Source organism: Dermochelys coriacea, chromosome 6 (genome assembly GCF_009764565.3).
Source record: "Dermochelys coriacea isolate rDerCor1 chromosome 6, rDerCor1.pri.v4, whole genome shotgun sequence".
NCBI lineage: Eukaryota > Metazoa > Chordata > Testudines > Dermochelyidae > Dermochelys > Dermochelys coriacea.
Genome location: NC_050073.1, coordinates 1274970 through 1294161, shown reverse-complemented (window position 1 = coordinate 1294161; position 19192 = coordinate 1274970). Strand labels below are relative to the sequence as shown.

The following is a 19192-nucleotide window of genomic DNA, read 5'->3' as shown; positions in this document are numbered from 1 at the left end:
TGCCCCAGTGCATTGTGGGCGGGAACGTCACTTGGCAGCGCTTCCCCCCGTCGCGGAGCTCGAGTGGGCGGGGCGAACGGGCGGGGGAGGCGGGGCCATGCCGGCCTCTCGCCTCTGATTGGCTAAGGAGGTGTTGGCGGGAGGCGGTTGGCGGCTCGCGCTGGGCCGGGGGCGATTTTGGCGCCAGGCGGAGCGGCGGTTGGGCTGGCTCGGGGGGCGCGCGCGGGAAGGGGCTGCCGGGGAGCCCGTCACATCCGGGTACCTGGAAGGGAGCGAGCGCGGCGCCCCCGCCCCGCGGGGACCGCGGAGGAGGTGAGGCCCCCGCCCCGCCCCCAGGGGCCCCGGCCGGCCCCGCCCCCTGCGACACCCCGCCCACGTGCCCCGCTCGGGGCCGCGGGGTCCCCCTCGCTGAGGCCAAGGGGGGGGGGCTGAGCAGGGGCCGCCCCCTCCCCTCGCCGGTCCCCCCCCCCTCCCGCCTCCCCCTGTGCCCCCCACATCGCCGGACCCCGCCTCCAGCGGCCCCCCTGCCAGACCCCTCCGGACCCCCCCCCAGTACTCCCCACATTGCCCGACCCCTACCGGCTCCCCCCTCCAGCACCTCCCTCTGCTGGATCCCACCCCCCTTCCAGCACCCCCCCCACATTGCCGGACCCCTCCCACCGCCCCCTGCCAGCGGCCCCCCCCCCCCGCGGATCTGTCTCTTCCCCAGGCCAGGCTCCCCTTCCCCCCCACCAGACACCACCTCCCCCGATGCCAACACCCCCCCATTGGACTCCTCCCCCCACACCACTGTCCCCTCCCACACCCCCCCTCCCCCATGCCAGCACACCCCCTCACCGGACCCCTCCCCCCACAGCAGTGCCCCCCACCAGACCCTGCCAATGCCCCCCTCCACCTGACGCCCCTATGGCCCCCTAACCCTCTGCACCCCAAGGGTAACAACCTGAACTCTCCCATCCAAGCCAAGGCGGGAGCTGTGCAGGGGTGACCTCATGCCAAGGGGCCCTGGCCTGGAGCTTCTCCCCACCACCCACTCATGCTAATAGGTGCTGACCAGGAAACACCAACCCCCCCCCCCCCATTACCAGCCCCTGGGTGCTTTCCCCAGCTGTGCCCAGCCACGCTGCTGACCCTGGGGCTGTTTTTCTCTTTCCCTGCAGCGCCTCCCTCTGGCAGAGCCGGCCATGCCGCTGCCCCTGGACTGCGCGGGGGCCGAGTCCCAGCTGAGCCGCACGCCCCTGCCAGCGCCCGTGCCGGCCTTCTTCCAGGAGGCCGAGCGCAGCTTCTCGGTGAAGAGGCCAGGCCGGCCGCTCAGCTACACCCTCCCGCCCCGACCGCGCCACAAGGGCACCTTGACTGTCAGCCGGGTCTTCACCGGCCGCCAACCGCAGCCTTGGAGCCAGCCCCGGCCACGTAGCGTCTCCTTCCGCGGCTCCCAGGTCCGGGCGCTGGCCCCCCGCAGCCGCCTCTACAACCCTGCCTGCAGAGAGCCCTTCTTCAGCCAGTGCTTCCAGCTACTGGGCCACTTGGGGCGTGGCTCTTTCGGGGAGGTGTATAAGGTAGGGGGGGGGACACCTGGGGTGGGAGATCCTAGCTGGAATGGGTGTGGGGGTTGGGGGATCCCAGCTTGGGGGATGAGCATGATTGTCAACCTGAGCCTGTCCCCACTGGGGGCTGATCCGTCCCCTCCAGGTGTGCAGCAAGGAGAGCGAGCAGGGAGCTATTTTGTGGGGCAGAGTTGTGGGGAAAGGAGGGAATCTGTCGGGGGTCCTGGCCCTACCCTTTACATCTGATCTGTCCCCTACAGGTGCGCAGCAAGGAGGACGGGCGACTATATGCAGTGAAGCGCTCGGTGGAGCCGTTCCGGGGCGCCGGGGACCGGCAGCGCAAGCTGGCCGAGGTGCGGAAGCACGAGCGGGTGGGGCGCCACCCCAACTGTGTGAGCTTCGTGCGGGCCTGGGAGGAGCGGGGTCAGCTGTACATCCAGACGGAGCTGTGCCCGGCCAGCCTGCTGCAGCATTGCGAGGGGCGCGGGACACTGCCCGAGGGCCAGGTGCGGGCCTGCCTCTGGGACCTGCTGCAGGCGCTGCGCCACCTGCACACCTGCGGGCTGCTGCACATGGACGTCAAGCCAGCCAACGTCTTCCTCACCGAGCGCCGTGTCTGCAAGCTGGGCGACTTTGGCCTGGTACTGGAGTTGGACCGTGGAGACCTGAGTGACGCCCAGGAGGGCGACCCGCGCTACATGGCGCCCGAGCTGCTGCGGGGGGAGTACAGTGAGGCGGCTGATGTCTTCAGGTGGGCCCACTAGAGCCAGGGATAGAACCCAGGAGTCCTGACTCCCAGCCCAACCCCTCTATCCACTAGACCCATCTCCTGGCCTTCATGCTGCGCTTTCCCCTCCCCCCCCGGCTTCCTTGACCACCACCCCCTCACTGCCCCATGTGCTCCGAGTCCAGGCATCCTGGTGTGTGGCAGGGAGCAGAAGATTTTGGGAGGCCAGCTCCTGGCTGACCCAGCATGCACATCTCTCTTCCAGCCTTGGCATGACTATCCTGGAAATCGCCTGCAATATGGAGCTACCCAATGGAGGGGAGGGCTGGCAGCAGCTCCGGCAGGGCTACTTGCCCCCCGAATTCACTGCTGGTAAGTGGAGGTCACCTCTCCTGGCACAAAAAGAAAAGGAGGACTTGTGGCACCTTAGAGACTAACAAATTTATTAGAGCATAAGCTTTCGTGAGCTACAGCTCACTTCATCGGATGCATTTGGTGGAAAAAACAGAGGAGAGATTTATATACACACACACAGAGAACATGAAACAATGGGTTTATCATATACACTGTAAGGAGAGTGATCACTTAAGATAAGCCATCACCAGCAGCAGGGGGGGAAGGAGGAAAACCTTTCATGGTGACAAGCAGGTAGGCTAATTCCAGCAGTTAACAAGAATATCAGAGGAACAGTGGGGGGTGGGGTGGGAGGGAGAAATACCATGGGGAAATAGTTTTACTTTGTGTAATGACTCATCCATTCCCAGTCTCTATTCAAGCCTCTCCTGGCACAGATGGAGCTGCTGGGTCTGCTGATGGCTACCCAGTATGTCATGGACCCTGCTTCACACAGGAGAACTTGGTGGAATTGGCATTCAGTCTGGTGGTCAGAGCTGGGAGGGGGCCTCAGAGCCAGGACTCCTGGGTTCCATCCCAACAGAGTAGTATCTGTCTAGTGCAGTGATACTCAGACTGAGGCTTGCAAGCAACAAGTGGCTCTTTAACGTGTCTCTTTGCAACACATGACATTAAAACACTGATCTAATTGTTAACCAGTCGGGATGCTTTTACAAAGCTATTAACCGATTCGAGTTGATAAAATAATAATACTTGATCAGTCATTTTGCTAACTGATTAGTAAACCACACACCTCATTTGGAACAGGAAGTACAAATCAGGCAGCAGTGGAGACGGGGGTAAAAAAGTAAATACAGTAGAGTGTTAAATGTAAACTATTTAAAAAGTGAAAGTAGCATTTTTCTTCTGCATCGTGAAGTTTCAAGCTGCATTAAGTCAATGTTCAGCTGTAAACTTTTGAAAGAACAACCATAACGTTTTGTTCAGAGTTATGAACAACCTCCATTCCCAAGATGTTTGTAACTCTGAGGTTCTACTTTGTGTGTGTGTGTGTGTGTGTGTGTGTGTGTGTGTGTGTGTATAAAAACTAAATATTTCCCCTGTCACACTGTTTAAATATGAATCTATAGTAAATGAAACAATGAATTCACACGACTGTGTCTCTTTTTGGGTAATATTGATTGCTAATTTGGCTCCTGAACCACTGAGATCTGAGTATCACTGGTCTAATGCAATGGCTCTCAATGTTTCAAGACTACTGTACCCCTTTCAGGAGTCTGATTTCTCTTGCCTACCCCCAAGATTCACCTCACTTAAAAATGACTTATTTTTATGTCTGATTTTGTAAGTAACAAAGTTTCACAGCACACTATTACTGAAAAATTGCTGACTTTCTCATTTATACCATATGTTTATAAAATACATCAACTGGAATTAAGGCTGTCAAGCAATTAAAAAATTAATCACGATTAATCGCACTGTTAACAAATGATAGAATATCATTTATTTAAATATTTGTGGATGCTTTCTACATTTTCAAATATATTGATTTCAATTGCCACACAATACACAGTGTTCAGTGCTCACTATTATTATTTTATTACAGATATTTGCACAGTAAAAAAACAAAAGAAATAGTATTTTTGAATTCACCAAATACAAATAATGTAGTGCAATCTCTTTATCGTGAAAGTTGAACTTACTTTTTGTACATAATTCTACATTTGTAACTGCACTCAAAAACAAAACAATGTAAAACTTTAAGCCTACAAGTCCACTCAGTCCTGCTTGTTTACAATGTCACCTGAAAGTGACAGCAGGTGTTTGCATGGCATTGTTGTAGCCGGCGTTGCAAGATATTTACGTGACAGATGCGCTAAAGATTCATATGTCCCTTCATGCTTCAACCACCATTCCAGAGGACATGGGTTCATACTGATGACGGGTTCTGCTTGATAACTATCCAAAGCAGTGCAGACCAATGCATGTTTATTTTCATCATCTGAGTCAGATGATACCAGCAGAAGGTTGATTTTCTCTTTGGGGGTTCAGTTCTTAGTTTCCACATCAGAGTATTTCTCTTTTAAGACTTCTGAAAGCATGCTCCACACCTTGTCCCTGTCAGATTTTGGAAGGCACTTCAGATTTTTAAACCTTGGGTTGAGTGCTGTAGCTATCTTTAGAAATCTCACATTGGTACCTTCTTTGCGATTTTTGTCAAATCTGAAGTGGAAGTGTTCTTAAAACGAACAACGTGTGCTGGGTCATCATCTGAGACTGCTTTAACATGACATCTGTGGCAGAATGTGGGTAAAATAGAGCAGGAGACAAACAACTCTCCCCCAATTCTCAGTCACAAATTTAATTAATGCTTTTTTTTTTTTTTTTTAAGTGTCCTCAGAATGGACACCTGTCCTCTGGAATGGTGGTTGAAGCACGAAGGGTCATATAAATCTTTAGTGCTTTTGATACGTAAATATCTTGCGACGCCGGCTACAAAAGTGCCATGCAAACACCTGTTCTCACTTTCAGGTGACATTGTAAATAAGAAGTGGGCAGCATTATCTCCCGTAAATGTAAACAAACTTATTTGTCTGAACAAGAAGTAGGATTGAGTGGACTTGTAGGCTTAGTTTTACATTGTTTTGTTTTTGACTGCAGTTATGTAACAAAAAAAAAAATCTATATTTGTAAGTTGCACTTTCATGATAAAAGGATTGCACTATGGTACTTGTATGAGGTGAACTGAAAATACTATATCATTTTTATAGTGCAGATATTTGTAATAAAAATAATATAAAGTGAGCCCTGTACACTTTGTATTCTGTGTTTGTAATTGAAATCAATATATTTGAAAATGGAGAAAAATGTCAAAATAGTTAATACATTTCAATTGGTATTCTATTATTTAACAGTGTGATTAATCGCAGTTCATTTTTTTGTGTGTGTTAATCGTGTGAGTTAACTGTGATTAATCGACAGCCCTAACTGGAATATAAATATTGTTCTTGCATTTCAGTGTACAGTATATAGAGCAGAAGAAACACGTCATTGTATGACATTTTAGTTTGGACTGACTTTGCTAGTGCTTTTTATGTAGCCTGTTGTATAAACCAGGTAAATATCTGTATGAGTTGATGTACCCCCTGGAAGACCTCTGTGTACCCCTGGTTGAGAACCACTGGCATAGTGGTTAACCAACGCAGGCCTCAAAGTGAAGTGCACTAGGGCTCAGTCAGGGGCGCTGCTGACATCTCTCCCTGGTCCAGGTCTCTCCTTGGAGCTGCGGGCTTTGCTGGCTGCCATGCTGGAGCCTGATCCCCGGCTCCGGCCCTCGGTGGAGACGCTGCTCAATTCCAGCATCATGCGCAAGACTGAGAAGTGGCGCAAGCTGACACTGCTGGTGCAGGACGGACTCCTGAGAGCTGCTTCTTTGTGCCAGGTGAGTCCTGAGGGGTGGCGAGCACTTCAATCCTGACCCACAGCCCCCTGCTAGCCCAGCTTTGGGCTCCCCCCCATAGCTCTGCCAGAGTCCCTCAATCCCACCTACAATCCCCTGCTAGCCCAGCCCTGAGCTCCCCTCCACAACTCTGCCAGAGCCCCGCAGCCCCCTGCTAGCCCAGCCCTGGGCTCCCCCCACAGCTCTACTGGAGCCCCTCAATCACAACCTACAACCCCTTGCTAGCCCAGCCCTGGGCTCCCCCCCACAGCTCTGCTGGTGCAATTCAGTCCTGTTGGTTGAAGTTTCTTTTCTCTCCCCTACTCAGGGTGTTGGGAGTTTTGTGCGTTGGCTGTGGGCTGCCCTGTGCCTGCCGGCGCGCTGGCTCTCCAGCTGGCGTTGCAGCGTGCCCGTCACCCCACCCTGCTCCCCGCTACTTGCCACCCTGCTGGATAGCAGCTTCTCCTGGGACGAAGAGGAAGAGGAGGAGGAGGATGGGAACCTTGGGGAGGATGTGTTCGAGGTATCTGGAGTCTGCGGGCGGCATAACCGCACCTGCCCCGGGGAGCTGCTATTGCAGGACAAGTGAGTGGGGGGGACAACACACCCACATCTACCCATGGGCCCCCATCCCCTCCAGTAAGGGGCAGCACTGCCAAGGTGTGCGCTCTCACACAGGACAGGAAGGGACTTCTGTGGTGCAGGGAGGATATGGGGGTGAATCTAGGAATACGGAGTGGGCAGTGGGGACTGGGAGTATATGAAGGTGGGGGAACAAAATGTGAGATGTGGAGGAGTTGGGGGGATAGTATCTGGGGCAGGTGGGAATGCAGGAGGATACTGGGGTGGGGCACTTGGAGGCTAGGAATATGGGGTAATCCATATGGGGGGGGTAAGTGACATAAGGGGATGCATGGGGGCAGGGGTATGTGGTTCTCCTCCCCTTGGGGTGTAATAGGGATGATGGGGCGTGGGAGAGTACCCAACTTACCTGTGCAAGGAGGTGCATGGAGGTCCCTCGATGGGGTACTCCTGGGGTGGGATATCTGGGGTGGCCGCTTAGCAGTGTGTGGGGCCATGGTGGTTGGGAGATGGACTCCCCAAGCTTCGTCTGATGGATGCATGGGAATGCTGGGTCCCAGGGCCAGTCCCTCCTGCACCCACAGGAGCTTCCCCTCACGTCTCTGCTTCCCTCACAGGCCCCTGAGCTCCCCGCCGCTGAACCTGCGTCCCTCCATGGGCAGCACATCCACCCCGCGCCACCCTTCTCCACCAGAGACTGGCAGCAGTAGGACGAGGTGAGACGTTGGGTGTCAGGCAGGGCTGCAGCATATCCTGTGGGCCTTTTCCCTCCTGCACACTTGAGAACCCAGGAGTCCTGGCTTCCATCCCCTGCTCAAACCCACTAGATCCCATTCCCCTCCCAGAACCTCGGAGAGAACCCAGGAGTCCTAGCTTCCAGCCCCCACTGCTCTAACCCACTTGATCTTACTCTCCTCCCAGAGCTAACTGGGGCATCTTGCCTGGGGAACAGACTGGGGACAATCCTGCCCTGGGTGGTGATGGTCTAGATGGGCCCCCATGGGGTGTCTCCATCTACCACTGCCCTGATCCCACCCTGGTTCCCCCCTCCTAGGTCCTCAGCCCTCGAGGGCAGCCCCAACATGAGCCGCATCAGCCCGGATTCCCCCCCCAGCAGCCCCGGCTCCCCCAACGGGGGCAGCCTCCGCCGCACCCTGGCCTTCGAGGAGGACGAGCCAAGGGAGGAGAGCGCCCCCCAGGGTGCAGGCCAGCATTGCTCCTTCGAACCCAGAAACCTCCTGAGCATGTTCGAGGATGCCACAGTGGAGCAGAAGTGACAGGCCTCCAAAGATCAGCTGCCTGCAGCTTGATCATTCCTGGGGCAGGGAGGGTGAGTGTACCTCACTGGAGTTATGACCCCTCATGCTCCCAGCTGAGGCTACTTGGGCCTCTGTTCTCCACACTGCTGGGGGGTGGGGGGAGAGCGCCCTCCTCCCCTGAGGCTGCTTCTGGTCCTGTTGCTGGCAGCAGCGGGGTGGGGGTGGGGGGCTGCTGGGAGGAGCAGTTGGGGGTTGCATCTCAATGTACTTTTTTTTTTTTTAAAAAAGCTTTTTAACCTCTTCATGAAATGGTGGGAGGGACACAGGTGCTGCCATCCCCTCCCACCAGGGGTCGCTGTGGCTCTGCCCCAGGGCAAAGGCTCAGGGCTGTTCAGCCCCAGGCCAGGACCCAATGGGGTTTGTGGATCTTTTTTTTGTTGTTGTTTTTTGTTTTTTTTCTGTTTTTAAGGGAAGGCAACAGCTATGAAAAGTGTTAATAAAAAGTGCTTTGAAATGATCACGAGGCTGAGGCACAGCTGGGGGAGGGGAATAGATTGTCAGGGTCAATCTGTCTCTGGGGTGTGGGCAGCACTACCCCCGGCTGGAGGGAATGGGGATCCCCTGGGTGTGTGGGGTGATCTGTGCCACTCTACTGCCACCTTGACCACTAGTGCCACTAACTCCCCCCCTCCTCAGCAGGGCTGACGACCTAGGATCTTCTTGGCACCCTACAAACCTTGATTATGTAACAAGGGCTGCTCACCACACAGCAGCCCACAAGCTACACTATGTGGCAATGCAGCAGTTGGGGTGTCATACCACACAAGAATTGGAGTGGCAGTCCTGTGCCTTTCTCTGCTCTTACCAGGTTTCTCTCATGCAGAGGTCTTGTGTTCTTGGTGAGCTGACTCCCCTACTGCCCCTTCCCCCACAGTAAACTGAGGCACAGCAAAGGGAATTAATTGCACTCTGATCACACAGTAAGTTTAGGACAGAACCTAGGAGTCTTTACTTCCAGCTCCCCTGCTCTAACCCCCTGAACCCCATTCCCCTTCCAGAGCTAGGGTTAGAACCCAAAGGGCCCAAAATGAAATTAGTGGGGTAGGGACCTGCTCTTGGTTTTGTTTGTATAGAGTCTGGCACAGTGGGGCTTGATCAGTGACTAAGGCTCCACAGGACTAGTGCCACACAGATTATAACAGGCTGCTCTCTGTCTGCAAAGCTGCCCAATTTTAACCTGTCTGACTTTAAAACCAGATCTAGTTAAATCAGTGTAGATGCTCTTAATCTAAATTTAAATTTGGGGCCAGGAATCTGTTTAAGACAAAGAGCTAGAAACTAGGCTTCAGTTTGAATTAAGATGGTCTGCACTGGTGTGTTTGTCTAGCTAAGATACTTATCTGGCCCCCATCACCCTAGCATCAGACCACCTCGCAATCTCTGTGCTTATCCTCACACACCCCAGCGAGGAGGGAAAATGCTATTTATCTAATTTTACAGTTGGGGAAATGGAGGCACAGACTAAATGTATGAGCTGAGGGAGTGGAAGATTAGGGACTTGGGCCCAGGTCTCTCACGTCCTAGGGTAACACTCTAGCCACTGGGCCATCCTCTCAATTTGTTTCCATAACTGGAGTGACTCTTGTGGCACCTTAGAGAATAACAAATTTATTAGAAATTTATTCGTGAGCTACAGCTCACTTCATCGGATTCAGCGGAAGTGAGCTGTAGCTCACGAAAGCTTATGCTCTAATAAATTTGTTAGTCGCTAAGGTGCCACAAGTACTCCTTTTCTTTTTGCGAATACAGACTAACACGGCTGCTACTCTGAAACCTGGAGTGACTCTGAATGCAGACAAATCCTCATGTTTGGAGGAGTGGGTGGTCAACAGAGGAAAGAATGTGTTTTTAGAGATGTTGAGGATGGGGGAGGTAGTGGAAGGCTTGAGGAGCACAGAACGATCCAGTTCTTAATTTTAGTGGGGTGACAGGTAGGGAGGGGTAGGACATCATTGGAGAAAATCCACGGCCAACAAGCGTGGAAGAACATTGAAGATCCTCCAGTACTGGAAATGTGACATCAGTGGAGAAGACTCATGGCCATTGGGGGCAGAGGGGAGTTGAAGATCCATGCCCAACTGGTGCTGTAGATCCCAGGGTGGAAGCATGCAGCAGAACCATCCTTGCTTGTTCCTCAAGAGGTCTTGCATCATCTTCTACCATCTCTGCAACAGACGCCTAGCCTTCAACTGAGCAAGGCAACTCTTCTGCCAGTGGAAACGGAGGTCCTAGAGCCAGCTATGGCCGGGGGACCAAGAACCACACGTACATGAGCTCTGTCTCTGCTTTATTAAAGCCTAGAGCTACCATCTAACAGGACCCTGGTGGGAGGCTGTGGCCCGTAAGAACCTCCGTCCCCCTGTTCCCCCCACCCCTGCACAATGTGGATGTTAGCCTCTTACTTTTCAGTTTTGCATTTTTCATTTAAAAAGATATGTTGCTTCGGCATGAAGCCGTGAACACTAGCTGTGTTCATGTGCCCTGAGATAACAAAGACGGTATTTTGGTGGGGCGGGGAAGAGCAGAACCCACCTAACAGCACCCCTCTGAGGGAGGCCAGAGAATACAGCCATCCCTTCACTGCGGGAGAACAGCTCACAACCTACAACCCCTTTCCTAGGTTTCCTTTTGGCCTCATTTACAGGGTGGGACAGCAGGGGCACAGAACCCAGAAGGCCTGATCTCTCCTCTCCCCAAACCATTCAATCGTATCCCCTTCCTAGAGCTGGGGACAGAACCTAGGAGTCTTAACTCCTAGGCCCGCAACACTAACCATTAGAACCTGCATGCCTCCCAGAGCAGAGAGAGAACCCAGGAGTCCTAGCTTCCGTCTCTCCCTGCTGTAATCCACATCGTGCTATGTGGCTGGTTACCCTTTGATGCTTGACTCCTTGTCTTGGTACAGCACAGCTGTCTCAATTGCCCATTTTGTCCACCCATGGTCCTCTTTGACCTCTAATACCCTTTGTACTGCTTCCTTAAGTTTGTCTACATGGCATTTCAAAGCAAATTTCTAATACTGAACTGGTTTCTAAACCAGTGTAGCTGCCCACCAGGAATGAGGTTGAGAGGGCCCCATTTACACTGAGCAAAACAATCAGAGAACAAGATGGAATTTAAGAACTGCTTATGTACATTGGCCTCCACCTTCAGAACCAGCTTGGCCCCATATACATTTCCTGGCAAAACCATCTTAGAATCTGGATTAAAAATTCAGTTTAGCTATATTGACACATGGCCTCCCCCCTGGAATCCCAATTGAGAAACCGTTTAGCTATATTCACACATGCAGCCTCATGACTGGAATCAGGACTGAAAATGAGTTTAGCTACATTACACATGGCCAACTGGAATCCAAATTGAGAACCAGTGTAACTTCATTCACACTTGGGCAATTAGAATCCAGATTAAGAACAATTTTAGCTACATTCACACCCAGCCTCTGGACAGGAATCTAGACTGAGAATGAGTTTAGTTATGTATGCATGTGGCCAACTAGAATCCAGACTGAGAACCAGTTTAGCTACTTCCACACCTGTGGCTTCTGAATCCAGATTAGCTCCATTCACACACACACCTCCCTGCTCAGGATCCAGATTAGCTATCCAGGGCCCAGTGAACAGGGATTGGAAAACAATGACCCAGAGCTGCCTCTATGTTTAGTGGCCCTAAGTTACGTAAGGGGAAGGGGAACGGTAGGCACACCCCAATGCCAGCAGAGGGTGGAAGGGGAGCCCTGATGCTCTTAATGCCTGGGGCTCCCACTGAGCACCATGGGGTTAGCAGCAGATGGGATGTGTAGTATAAAAACAGGCTGATGGGGACACAGTCCCCCACTGGCTGTTACTGCATCAGGAGCCATGACTGCTGCAGAAAGGGGAATACCTGTTCCTCCCTCTGCAGGGGGAGAGCGTGCAGACCAGGGCTCAGTAACAGGAAACACCCCCCACCTCACTCTCACAGCAGGGAGCAACAGGAAACTGAGGCACAAGCAGCTGAAGCCACTTGGCTCAAGGATGCTGGCAACAACTGAGGGGAGAACCCAGGAGTCCTGCTGTAGCTCCTAGATTCCACTGCCTCCTTCCCAGGCCAGCTCATTAGTGTTGGGAGTCAACTAAGACATTGATACCTTCCTCTTATCTCCCACCTAACAGACAGCTTCTCCTGAGCTGCCTCCCCCTATCCCTAGTCAGTGCAAACCCCAGCATCCAGGCACCTCGTCAGCCCTTTAAAAAGTAGAAAGTATTGCATGGTGTCTGAAAGTCTGTAGGACACCTGGATAAAAGGTCTAAAGCGGGAGAGGGGCTGCTCCACCCCCTATCTCCTAAAAATAATGCCCCGTCGCAGTCCCTCACCCTGCCCCAGTCCCTATGGATGAGCACTGCTGGTGATCCAGAAGGATCCAAAGGACCGCAGCCAATAGAAATCCATCCCTAGTGGTCCGGAATGACCCATGGACAGCAGGCATCTGGCTGGAGCTTTGTTAATGGGAGTCTGTGGCTAGTGACCCAGAAGAATCCTCATCAGCCAAAGGGAGTCTATCCGGAGTCTAGCCAATGGAAATGCATTCCTGGCAACAGAGAAGAGCCCTCAACCATGGAAATACAACCCTGGTGATCCACAATGACTCTCAGCCAGTGGGAGCCCTGCTCTGGCGATTCAGAAGACCCCTTAGCCAATGGGAGTTGATCCAGAAGTCCCCAAAACCACCAGAAATCCATCAATGGCCATCCAGAAGACCTCTTGGCCAAAAGGACTATAGAAGGTGCCTTGGCCAAGGGGAATCCATTGTTGCCCAACAGGAGTGACTCTAGAGGATGCCTTTGCCAATGGGAATCCATTCTTGGCCAACAGAAATGGATCAAGACGACATCTTGGCCAATGAGAATCCATCACTTGCCACCCAGAAGACACCTCAGCAAATGGGAGTGCATCCAGAAGACACCGCAGCAAATGGGAGTGCATCCAGAAGACCCCTTGGCCAACGGGAATTCATCGTGCGGTGACCTGGAGGGGTGCAGCCACAAGACCACACCATCCCCCGCTGGCTGGCGGGCCTGGTCAGTCCTGGGGGCAGGCATAGCTGGTGACCCACAGCAAGTCGGCCACCACCCCCCAGTGGAGGTAGAGGATGCTGACCACTACCAGCACATGCATGATCTGGTGGCTGTTGAACCAGTAGTCGAAGCGGCCGGGTTGCCAGCGCTCAGGCACGCGGGAGATGTTGATGACGCCCCCCAGCAGGGCCAGGCCGTCCATGATGAGGTACGAGCGCAGCGAGGAGGGGTGGCCCGTGCCCAGACCCACCCAGCGCAGGTAGAAGAAGAAGAAGCGGAAGAGGGCCTGCCAGGCGAAGGAGCGTAGGCGCCGCACGTTGGAGTGGGCCGTCACCGCGCAGATGATGGCGTAGCTGGACAGCGCCGTGTAGGCCAGCAGGGCGGCGGTGCGGGGAAGCGGGGAGCAGGCAAGGGTGCAGTAGATGATGGGAAGGGCACCTGCAGGAGGGGGGGCAAAGAGGGTAGAGGTGGGGGGCAACCAGCCCTTTCTCAGCCCCATCCAGCCCACCCAGTCCCTGCACTGCCCCACAATGCCACTGCCCTCCCCACCCCCCTGGGATCCTCTACCCTTCCACCAGATCTACCCTAGCCCCAGTTCTGCCCCTGCGTAACCCCCAACCAGTCCCCCTGCACCCCCTGACTTTGCCCCAACCAGTTCTCCCCAGCTCTGCCCCCCATAACCCCCAACCAGTCCTGCCATGCCCCCTAGCTCTGCTCCCAACCAATCCCCCCCAGCTCTGCCCCTCCATAACCCCCCCACCAGCTCCCCAGCCCCCCACTCACCCAGCGTGTTGACCATGCAGACCCCGCACATGTCGAGAGTCAGCAGGGTGTGGTAGACGGCCGGCCCCCCCTCGTGGTTCATGAAGAGATGGTAGAGCACACTGCCCAGCTGGGGCACCACGCAGGCCAGGTAGTGCACCATGGCCAGCCAGCCCACTGAGATCCGCGCCCATGGGATGGACAGGGGCAGCAGGAAGACGAAGCCCAACAGGGGGATGCCTGAGACCGAGACAGGGAGGCTCAGCTGCAGTGATTGGCCATGGGGCACCCCGCTCCCCTCAGACAACCAATCCAGACAGCACCCCCCCCCGCAAGTGCCACAAACTAGCTCCTTCCCCTGGAGTCACCCCAGAACCAGAGTCCCCTCTGCACAGACACTGCACCCCTTCCCCAGGCTGCATCTTAGGGTCTCCCAGGATGACCCCAATTGACTTAGTATCCCTGGGTTCTATCCCAGCTCTGGGAGGGGAGTGGGGTCTGGTGATTAGAGCAGGGAGGCTGGGAGCCAGGACTCCTGGGTTTGATCCCCAGCTCTGGGAGGGGAGTGGGGTCTGGTGATTAGAGCGGAGCTGGCTGGGAGCCAGGACTCCTGGGTTCTCCCCACAGCTCTATAACAAGCAGAGATGGGAAGAGCTGCAGGCAGCCCCCTTCCCCCAATCCCAAAAGTCCTTGGAGGGCAGAGAGGGAGGAGCAAAGATGCACCTGGCATCACTTTATCAGCTATTTGCTCTGGGGTTGGATGGAAGGGACAGCCCCAAGGACAGCAACCTGACCTGACCTACAGCCCCCTTCCCCCTCACAGCTCTGCCGGTGCCTCTCGCTCCTGGCCCCTCCTGCTCTAACCTACCACACCCCGCTCCCCTCCCAGAGCTGGGGATAGAACCCAGGAGTGCTGGCTCCCCCCTCCCCCCCCCCGGCTCCAACCCACTAGACCTCACTCTCCTGCTGATCGTGGCCGGACAGTTACGATCGATAAGCCCTTTGCAGATAACGATAGTGTATTAATACATTCCCACCCTCTTGAGATTTTCTAGCCCTTCTACCCCTGCTTTAAGCCTCTCGGAAGGGCCTGGGGTATCCTGGATCTGAGGGCAGGGGTCTCCCAACTCCTGCTGGAGAGGGCTATCTAACCCCCCAGTGCCAGGCCCAGCTGCCTAGAGGTGACCCCCCCTCCCCTCCCCAGCGCCAAGGGCACCAGGAGCAGAATCAGCGAAGAAATCAGATGCTGAGCTGTTCTGCTGACAGCTGAGAGCACTGAGCCCGTGGCACCAGCTTGCCAGCGGCTGCAGAGGGAATATGAACCAGCAGAGATGCAGCCAGCTCTGGGGCTGGACAGCTGGAGAACAGCCACACGCAATGCCGCAGGGGGATGGCTTGCCTGGTGCTTAGAGGCAGCCAGCTCTGGGGCAGGGCACAGAGGAATCCCCACTGCTCTCTCACGAGTGGTGCCACACTCAGGTAATGACCTCAGCCTGTGAGGCCAAGTGAGATGTTAAATAATCATGATTTACACTCCAGAGACACTTCCCAATGCCAACTTCACATGGAACTCAGGAGTCCTGGCTCCTAGCCCCCCTGCTTTAACCCCTAGACCCCACTCCCCTCCCAGAGCTGGGGACAGAACCCAGGAGTCCTGGCTCCCAGCCCCCCTGCTCTAAGCCCTAGACCCCACTCCCCTCCCAGAGCTGGGGACAGAACCCAGGAGTCCTGGCTCCCAGCCCCCCTGCTCTAACCCTTAGACCCCACTCCCTGCCCAGAGCTGGGGACAGAACCCAGGAATCCTGGAGACTGGGAGGGATGGAGGGAAGGATAGCTCAGTGGTTTGAGCATTGGCCTGCTAAACCCAGAGTTGTGAGTTCAATGCCTGAGGGGGCCATTTAGGGATCGGGGGGGGGGGGAGAAATTGGGGGTTGGTCCTGCTTTGAGCAGGGGGTTGGGCTAGATGACCTCCTGAGGTCCCTTCCAACCCTGATATTCGAAGTCTCTAGAGCCCTGGTGTCTGCCTAGTTGCTATGCAGAGAACCAGAAAACTTTTGTCAGCCATGGGTGATAGAGGATGGGCTTGGTCTTGCCAGGGGCACCTGTAGGGCAGGACGTAGCATCAGGCACCCAGGTCTAAGCCACTTAGGCAGGGAGCTAAGTGGGGGAGGCAGGCACTGGCCCCTGACATCAGGGCCCCAGGTCAACCCTGAGCCCTTAATGAGATCATCGTTAGCTGGGAGCAGCGAGCTAAAAGCTGAAGGAGGATCAGCCAGGGAGCGCGGTGCTGCAGAGAGTGCCCCACCCCAGAGGGGCTGCATCTTGGCACCGGGTGAGGAGTTCCTGTATGAACAGCCCCAGAGGGGCCATGTCTAAGTGCCAGGCAAGGGGACTTTGTATAACCAGCCCCTATGGCCCACCCCAGAGGTGGCTGCATCACAGCACCAGGGAAGGGGAGGCAATTTCCCCGCATGGAAACATGCACCCAGGGCTCTGTCTGGGCTCCCGGCTCTCAAGAGACAAGAGAGATCTGCTCAGTTCACATGATCCCCTCCTGCATGTCTCCCCCTACAATTCCTTCCGGCATCCACTCCCACCCTCCCTACAGGGCTCCCCCAGGCAGGATCCCACTTCCCCCACCAACATCCCTGCCCAGGGGCCACAGCCCCCCAAATCTCCAATTCCCCCTCCCCCAAATTATCAGCCCCTTCCATATAGCCCCAGCCCTCACTTTCCTCTGATCCCCCCATGTGTCCCCACATTTCCAGCACCCCCATACACATCTCCCCAAAATCCTCCTGATCTCTACCCCACACATTCCAAGCCCCCTACCCAATATCCCTTCTTTCCCTGACCCACCCACCCCAGCAGGATCAATCCATCCCTCCCCCCAGCTTCTGTGTCCAGGGGGCAGTTCCCTGGCCCCTCGCATGGCAGGAAGCATTGATCCTGGCACTGCCAGGCGGAGAACAATGGCAGGAACTGGCGCCAGAGAACTGACTCCTGGCCTTGAGCCATCCCCCTTCTTCAGTGAAGGGATCCCCGACCCTGAGATGCAGCCACCTCTGGGGCAGGGCAACTAGTAAAAGCCACACACAACACCACAGCATATGGGACCGGAAGTGAAGGAGAAGCCTGTATCCAATTTAATCTGATTGAGGGACAGACAGGAGCTGGGGTTTGGCCCGGACACCAGGGTTCATGCCCTGACTCTGGAGGAAAGGGCCTGAGGGCTATGAACAAGGCAGGGATCTAACCAGAGGACTCAACCGGCCAATCTCTTCTAATGACACAGCCCCCGACCTTCACCCGGGAATGGGGACCCCCATATACTCCAGCCCAGAGCCAGGGAGAGAACCCAGGTGTCCTGGCTCCCAGCCTCCCCAACTCATTAGATCCCCCTCCCCTGCCAGAACTGGAGATAGAACCCAGGAGTCCTGATCTGACCTCTAAACCATCTGGCTGCTTCTGCCTCTTCAGGTGACTCTGCCCCCTGAGCTGAGCTGATCCCAGCTAATCCCAGGAGATGTCTCGGGCACCGGGGCGGGGGCTGCAGGGACGCTGGAAGAGGCAGAGAAGGTCACGGCTCGGCAGGGATTCACGGTCACTCCTGCCCCAGCCAGTGTTCCCCACCGTCCTCCCGACCCCGTAGACTCTAAGACCAAGGTGCCTGAAGGCCAGGGGTGAGCTCACCAGGGGATGCAGAACAGAGGGACCCAGCCGGGGAGAGAACCCAGGCGTCCTGGCTCCCAGCCCCCCTGCTCTAACCCACCAGAATATGGAACCCAGGAGTCCCTAGGAAGCTATTAACCGTAGCCGATCTGGGGCATCCCCAGCGCATTCCTCTGCCACCCGACTATGAGGTGGGGTTGCGGGATAACAAGATGGAACTGCCCAAACTCATCTCCTCGTACCACGGATGCCCCACCCACACCCCATTCCCCGGGGGCTGGCAGCCAGGACTCCTGGGTTCCATCCCTGGCTCTGGGAGGGGAGTGGGGTCTGGTGGGGCAGAGCAGGGGGGCTGGGTAGGAGCCAGGCCTCCTGGATCCCAATGGCACCTTGTGGGTGATTTTGTGCTCAGCTCAGCAGATCGAGGGGGATCTGATGTCAGCTGGGCTCCCAGGGGAAGCCGCTCCCCGAGCCAGGTGTCACATTCCTGCACAGGCTGGGTGGGGACCCAGGAAGCAGCTCTGCTCATGAACTTGGGACTCACTTGGTAGGGTTGCAGTCAAGGGCCTTATCACAAATCAGAGGGGCCCTGCCCACCCCCGGAGCTGGGAATAGAACCCAGGAGTCCTGGTCCCAGCCTCAGCATAGCCAATCTCCTGGGTTCTTCTCCTGCCGGTGCGGGAACCCCCATGCTCTCCTGAGCCTGACGTGGTGATTGGCTGCTGGGGCGCCCAGGAGAGGGAACAGATCAGTGCAGGGGCCCGGTGCATAGGCGGGGAATTGGGGGCAGAGGTCCAGGGGGGTCAGTGCATGGGCAGGGAATTGGGGTAGGGAGTCTCGGTGCTTCGGGTCGTAGGAGCTGGTGAATCGGGGGATTGGGGTTGAGTCCATGGGGCTCAGGGGCCGGTGTACATAGGAGTGTGGCACGCTCAATGGGTCGGGGAGTGAGTATGGAGTCAGTGCACAGGGTATCGGGGGGCAGGAGGCCAGCGCATGGGGCGGATGAGCCTGCAGGGGTGCAGGGGATGAGCCTGCATGTAGCGAGCCGGTGCAGGAGGGATCAAGGTGCACGGGAACCGGGGTGCAGGGCGGTAGGTGGCTGGTTCAGTAGGGGGGATCAGGGTGCCTGGGGGGCACAGGCCAGGGCCAGGGGGGATCAGGGTGCATGCCGGCACTGCCCGGGGGGAGATCGGGGCACCGGGGGGCGGGATCGGGGCCCCGGCGGGCCGGGCTCACCGTGGGTGTAGATGTTGCCCAGCTCGTTGTGCAGGTAGAAGAGGCTCCGCAGGCAGCCCGAGCCCGAGCTCGCCGGCCGGTAGCCCGTCAGCACGAAGCGGTTGAACTGCAGGTGGGGGGGGGAGCTGGCCCAGTCCAGCAGCCGGGGCCCCCCCAGGTAGGCCATGGCCCGGGGCCCCCCCCCCGCGGTCAGCTCCGCCGCATCCCGGGTCCGCTGCCTCCCTCCGCCCGCCCGGCCCGCGGCAGCCGCGCCCCGCCCCCGCCCGCTGTGAGCTCACACTCGGCCCCGCCCACCGCCTCCGGAGCATCCCCCGCTGCCCCGCCCCGTCGTTTGCGTCTGGGCTTCCCCGCCTTCCCCGGAGCGGGGACGTGAAGGTTCCTTCATTTGCATAGTGCAGGCCTCACTCTGATTTGCATGGTGATGCTCCGCCCCTTCCTTGGCATCGCTTTGGCGTCGGTTCGGCCCCCTTCGGGCCACCCCCGGGCAGCTGCAGGGT

General features: G+C 56.3%; 2 protein-coding genes across 3 annotated transcripts; one reads left to right on the top strand and one right to left on the bottom strand.

Annotated features, from left to right (window-relative positions):
- The first annotated feature begins 153 nt into the window (after positions 1–153).
- On the top strand, positions 154–8426 carry PKMYT1 (protein kinase, membrane associated tyrosine/threonine 1). 2 transcript variants are annotated; one of them, XM_038404755.1, is made up of 8 exons: positions 154–312; positions 1161–1559; positions 1808–2298; positions 2540–2646; positions 5898–6070; positions 6396–6652; positions 7267–7365; positions 7704–8426. In XM_038404755.1, exons 2-8 carry the CDS (start codon positions 1185–1187, stop codon positions 7924–7926), a joined length of 1725 nt encoding a protein of 574 aa, XP_038260683.1. In that variant the 5' UTR covers positions 154–312; positions 1161–1184; the 3' UTR covers positions 7927–8426. The 2 variants fall into 2 exon arrangements, with proteins under 2 accessions (XP_038260683.1, XP_038260684.1); XM_038404756.2 differs by lacking the exon at positions 154–312 and adding an exon at positions 925–1046.
- On the bottom strand, positions 8194–18947 carry PAQR4 (progestin and adipoQ receptor family member 4). Its single transcript, XM_043517110.1, has 5 exons — positions 18696–18947; positions 13809–14027; positions 12914–13463; positions 9743–12882; positions 8194–9538 (listed from the first exon to the last, which is right to left on the bottom strand). The coding sequence occupies exons 1-3, from the start codon at positions 18859–18861 to the stop codon at positions 13030–13032; spliced, it is 819 nt and encodes a 272-aa protein (XP_043373045.1). The 5' UTR covers positions 18862–18947; the 3' UTR covers positions 8194–9538; positions 9743–12882; positions 12914–13029.
- Between the last annotated feature and the right edge of the window lie 245 nt (positions 18948–19192).

Coding starts and splice junctions, on each gene's coding strand:
- PKMYT1 (XM_038404755.1), top strand. CDS start 1,185: ATGCCGCTGCCCCTGGACTGCGCGGGGGCCGAGTCCCAGCTGAGCCGC. Junction 1,560..1,807: donor CTTTCGGGGAGGTGTATAAG/GTAGGGGGGGGG, acceptor TGTCCCCTACAG/GTGCGCAGCAAGGAGGACGG. Junction 2,299..2,539: donor GAGGCGGCTGATGTCTTCAG/GTGGGCCCACTA, acceptor TCTCTCTTCCAG/CCTTGGCATGACTATCCTGG.
- PAQR4 (XM_043517110.1), bottom strand. CDS start 18,861: ATGGCCTACCTGGGGGGGCCCCGGCTGCTGGACTGGGCCAGCTCCCCC. Junction 14,028..18,695: donor GGGCAACATCTACACCCACG/GTGAGCCCGGCC, acceptor TCTCGGTCTCAG/GCATCCCCCTGTTGGGCTTC. Junction 13,464..13,808: donor CTGCATGGTCAACACGCTGG/GTGAGTGGGGGG, acceptor CCCCTCCTGCAG/GTGCCCTTCCCATCATCTAC.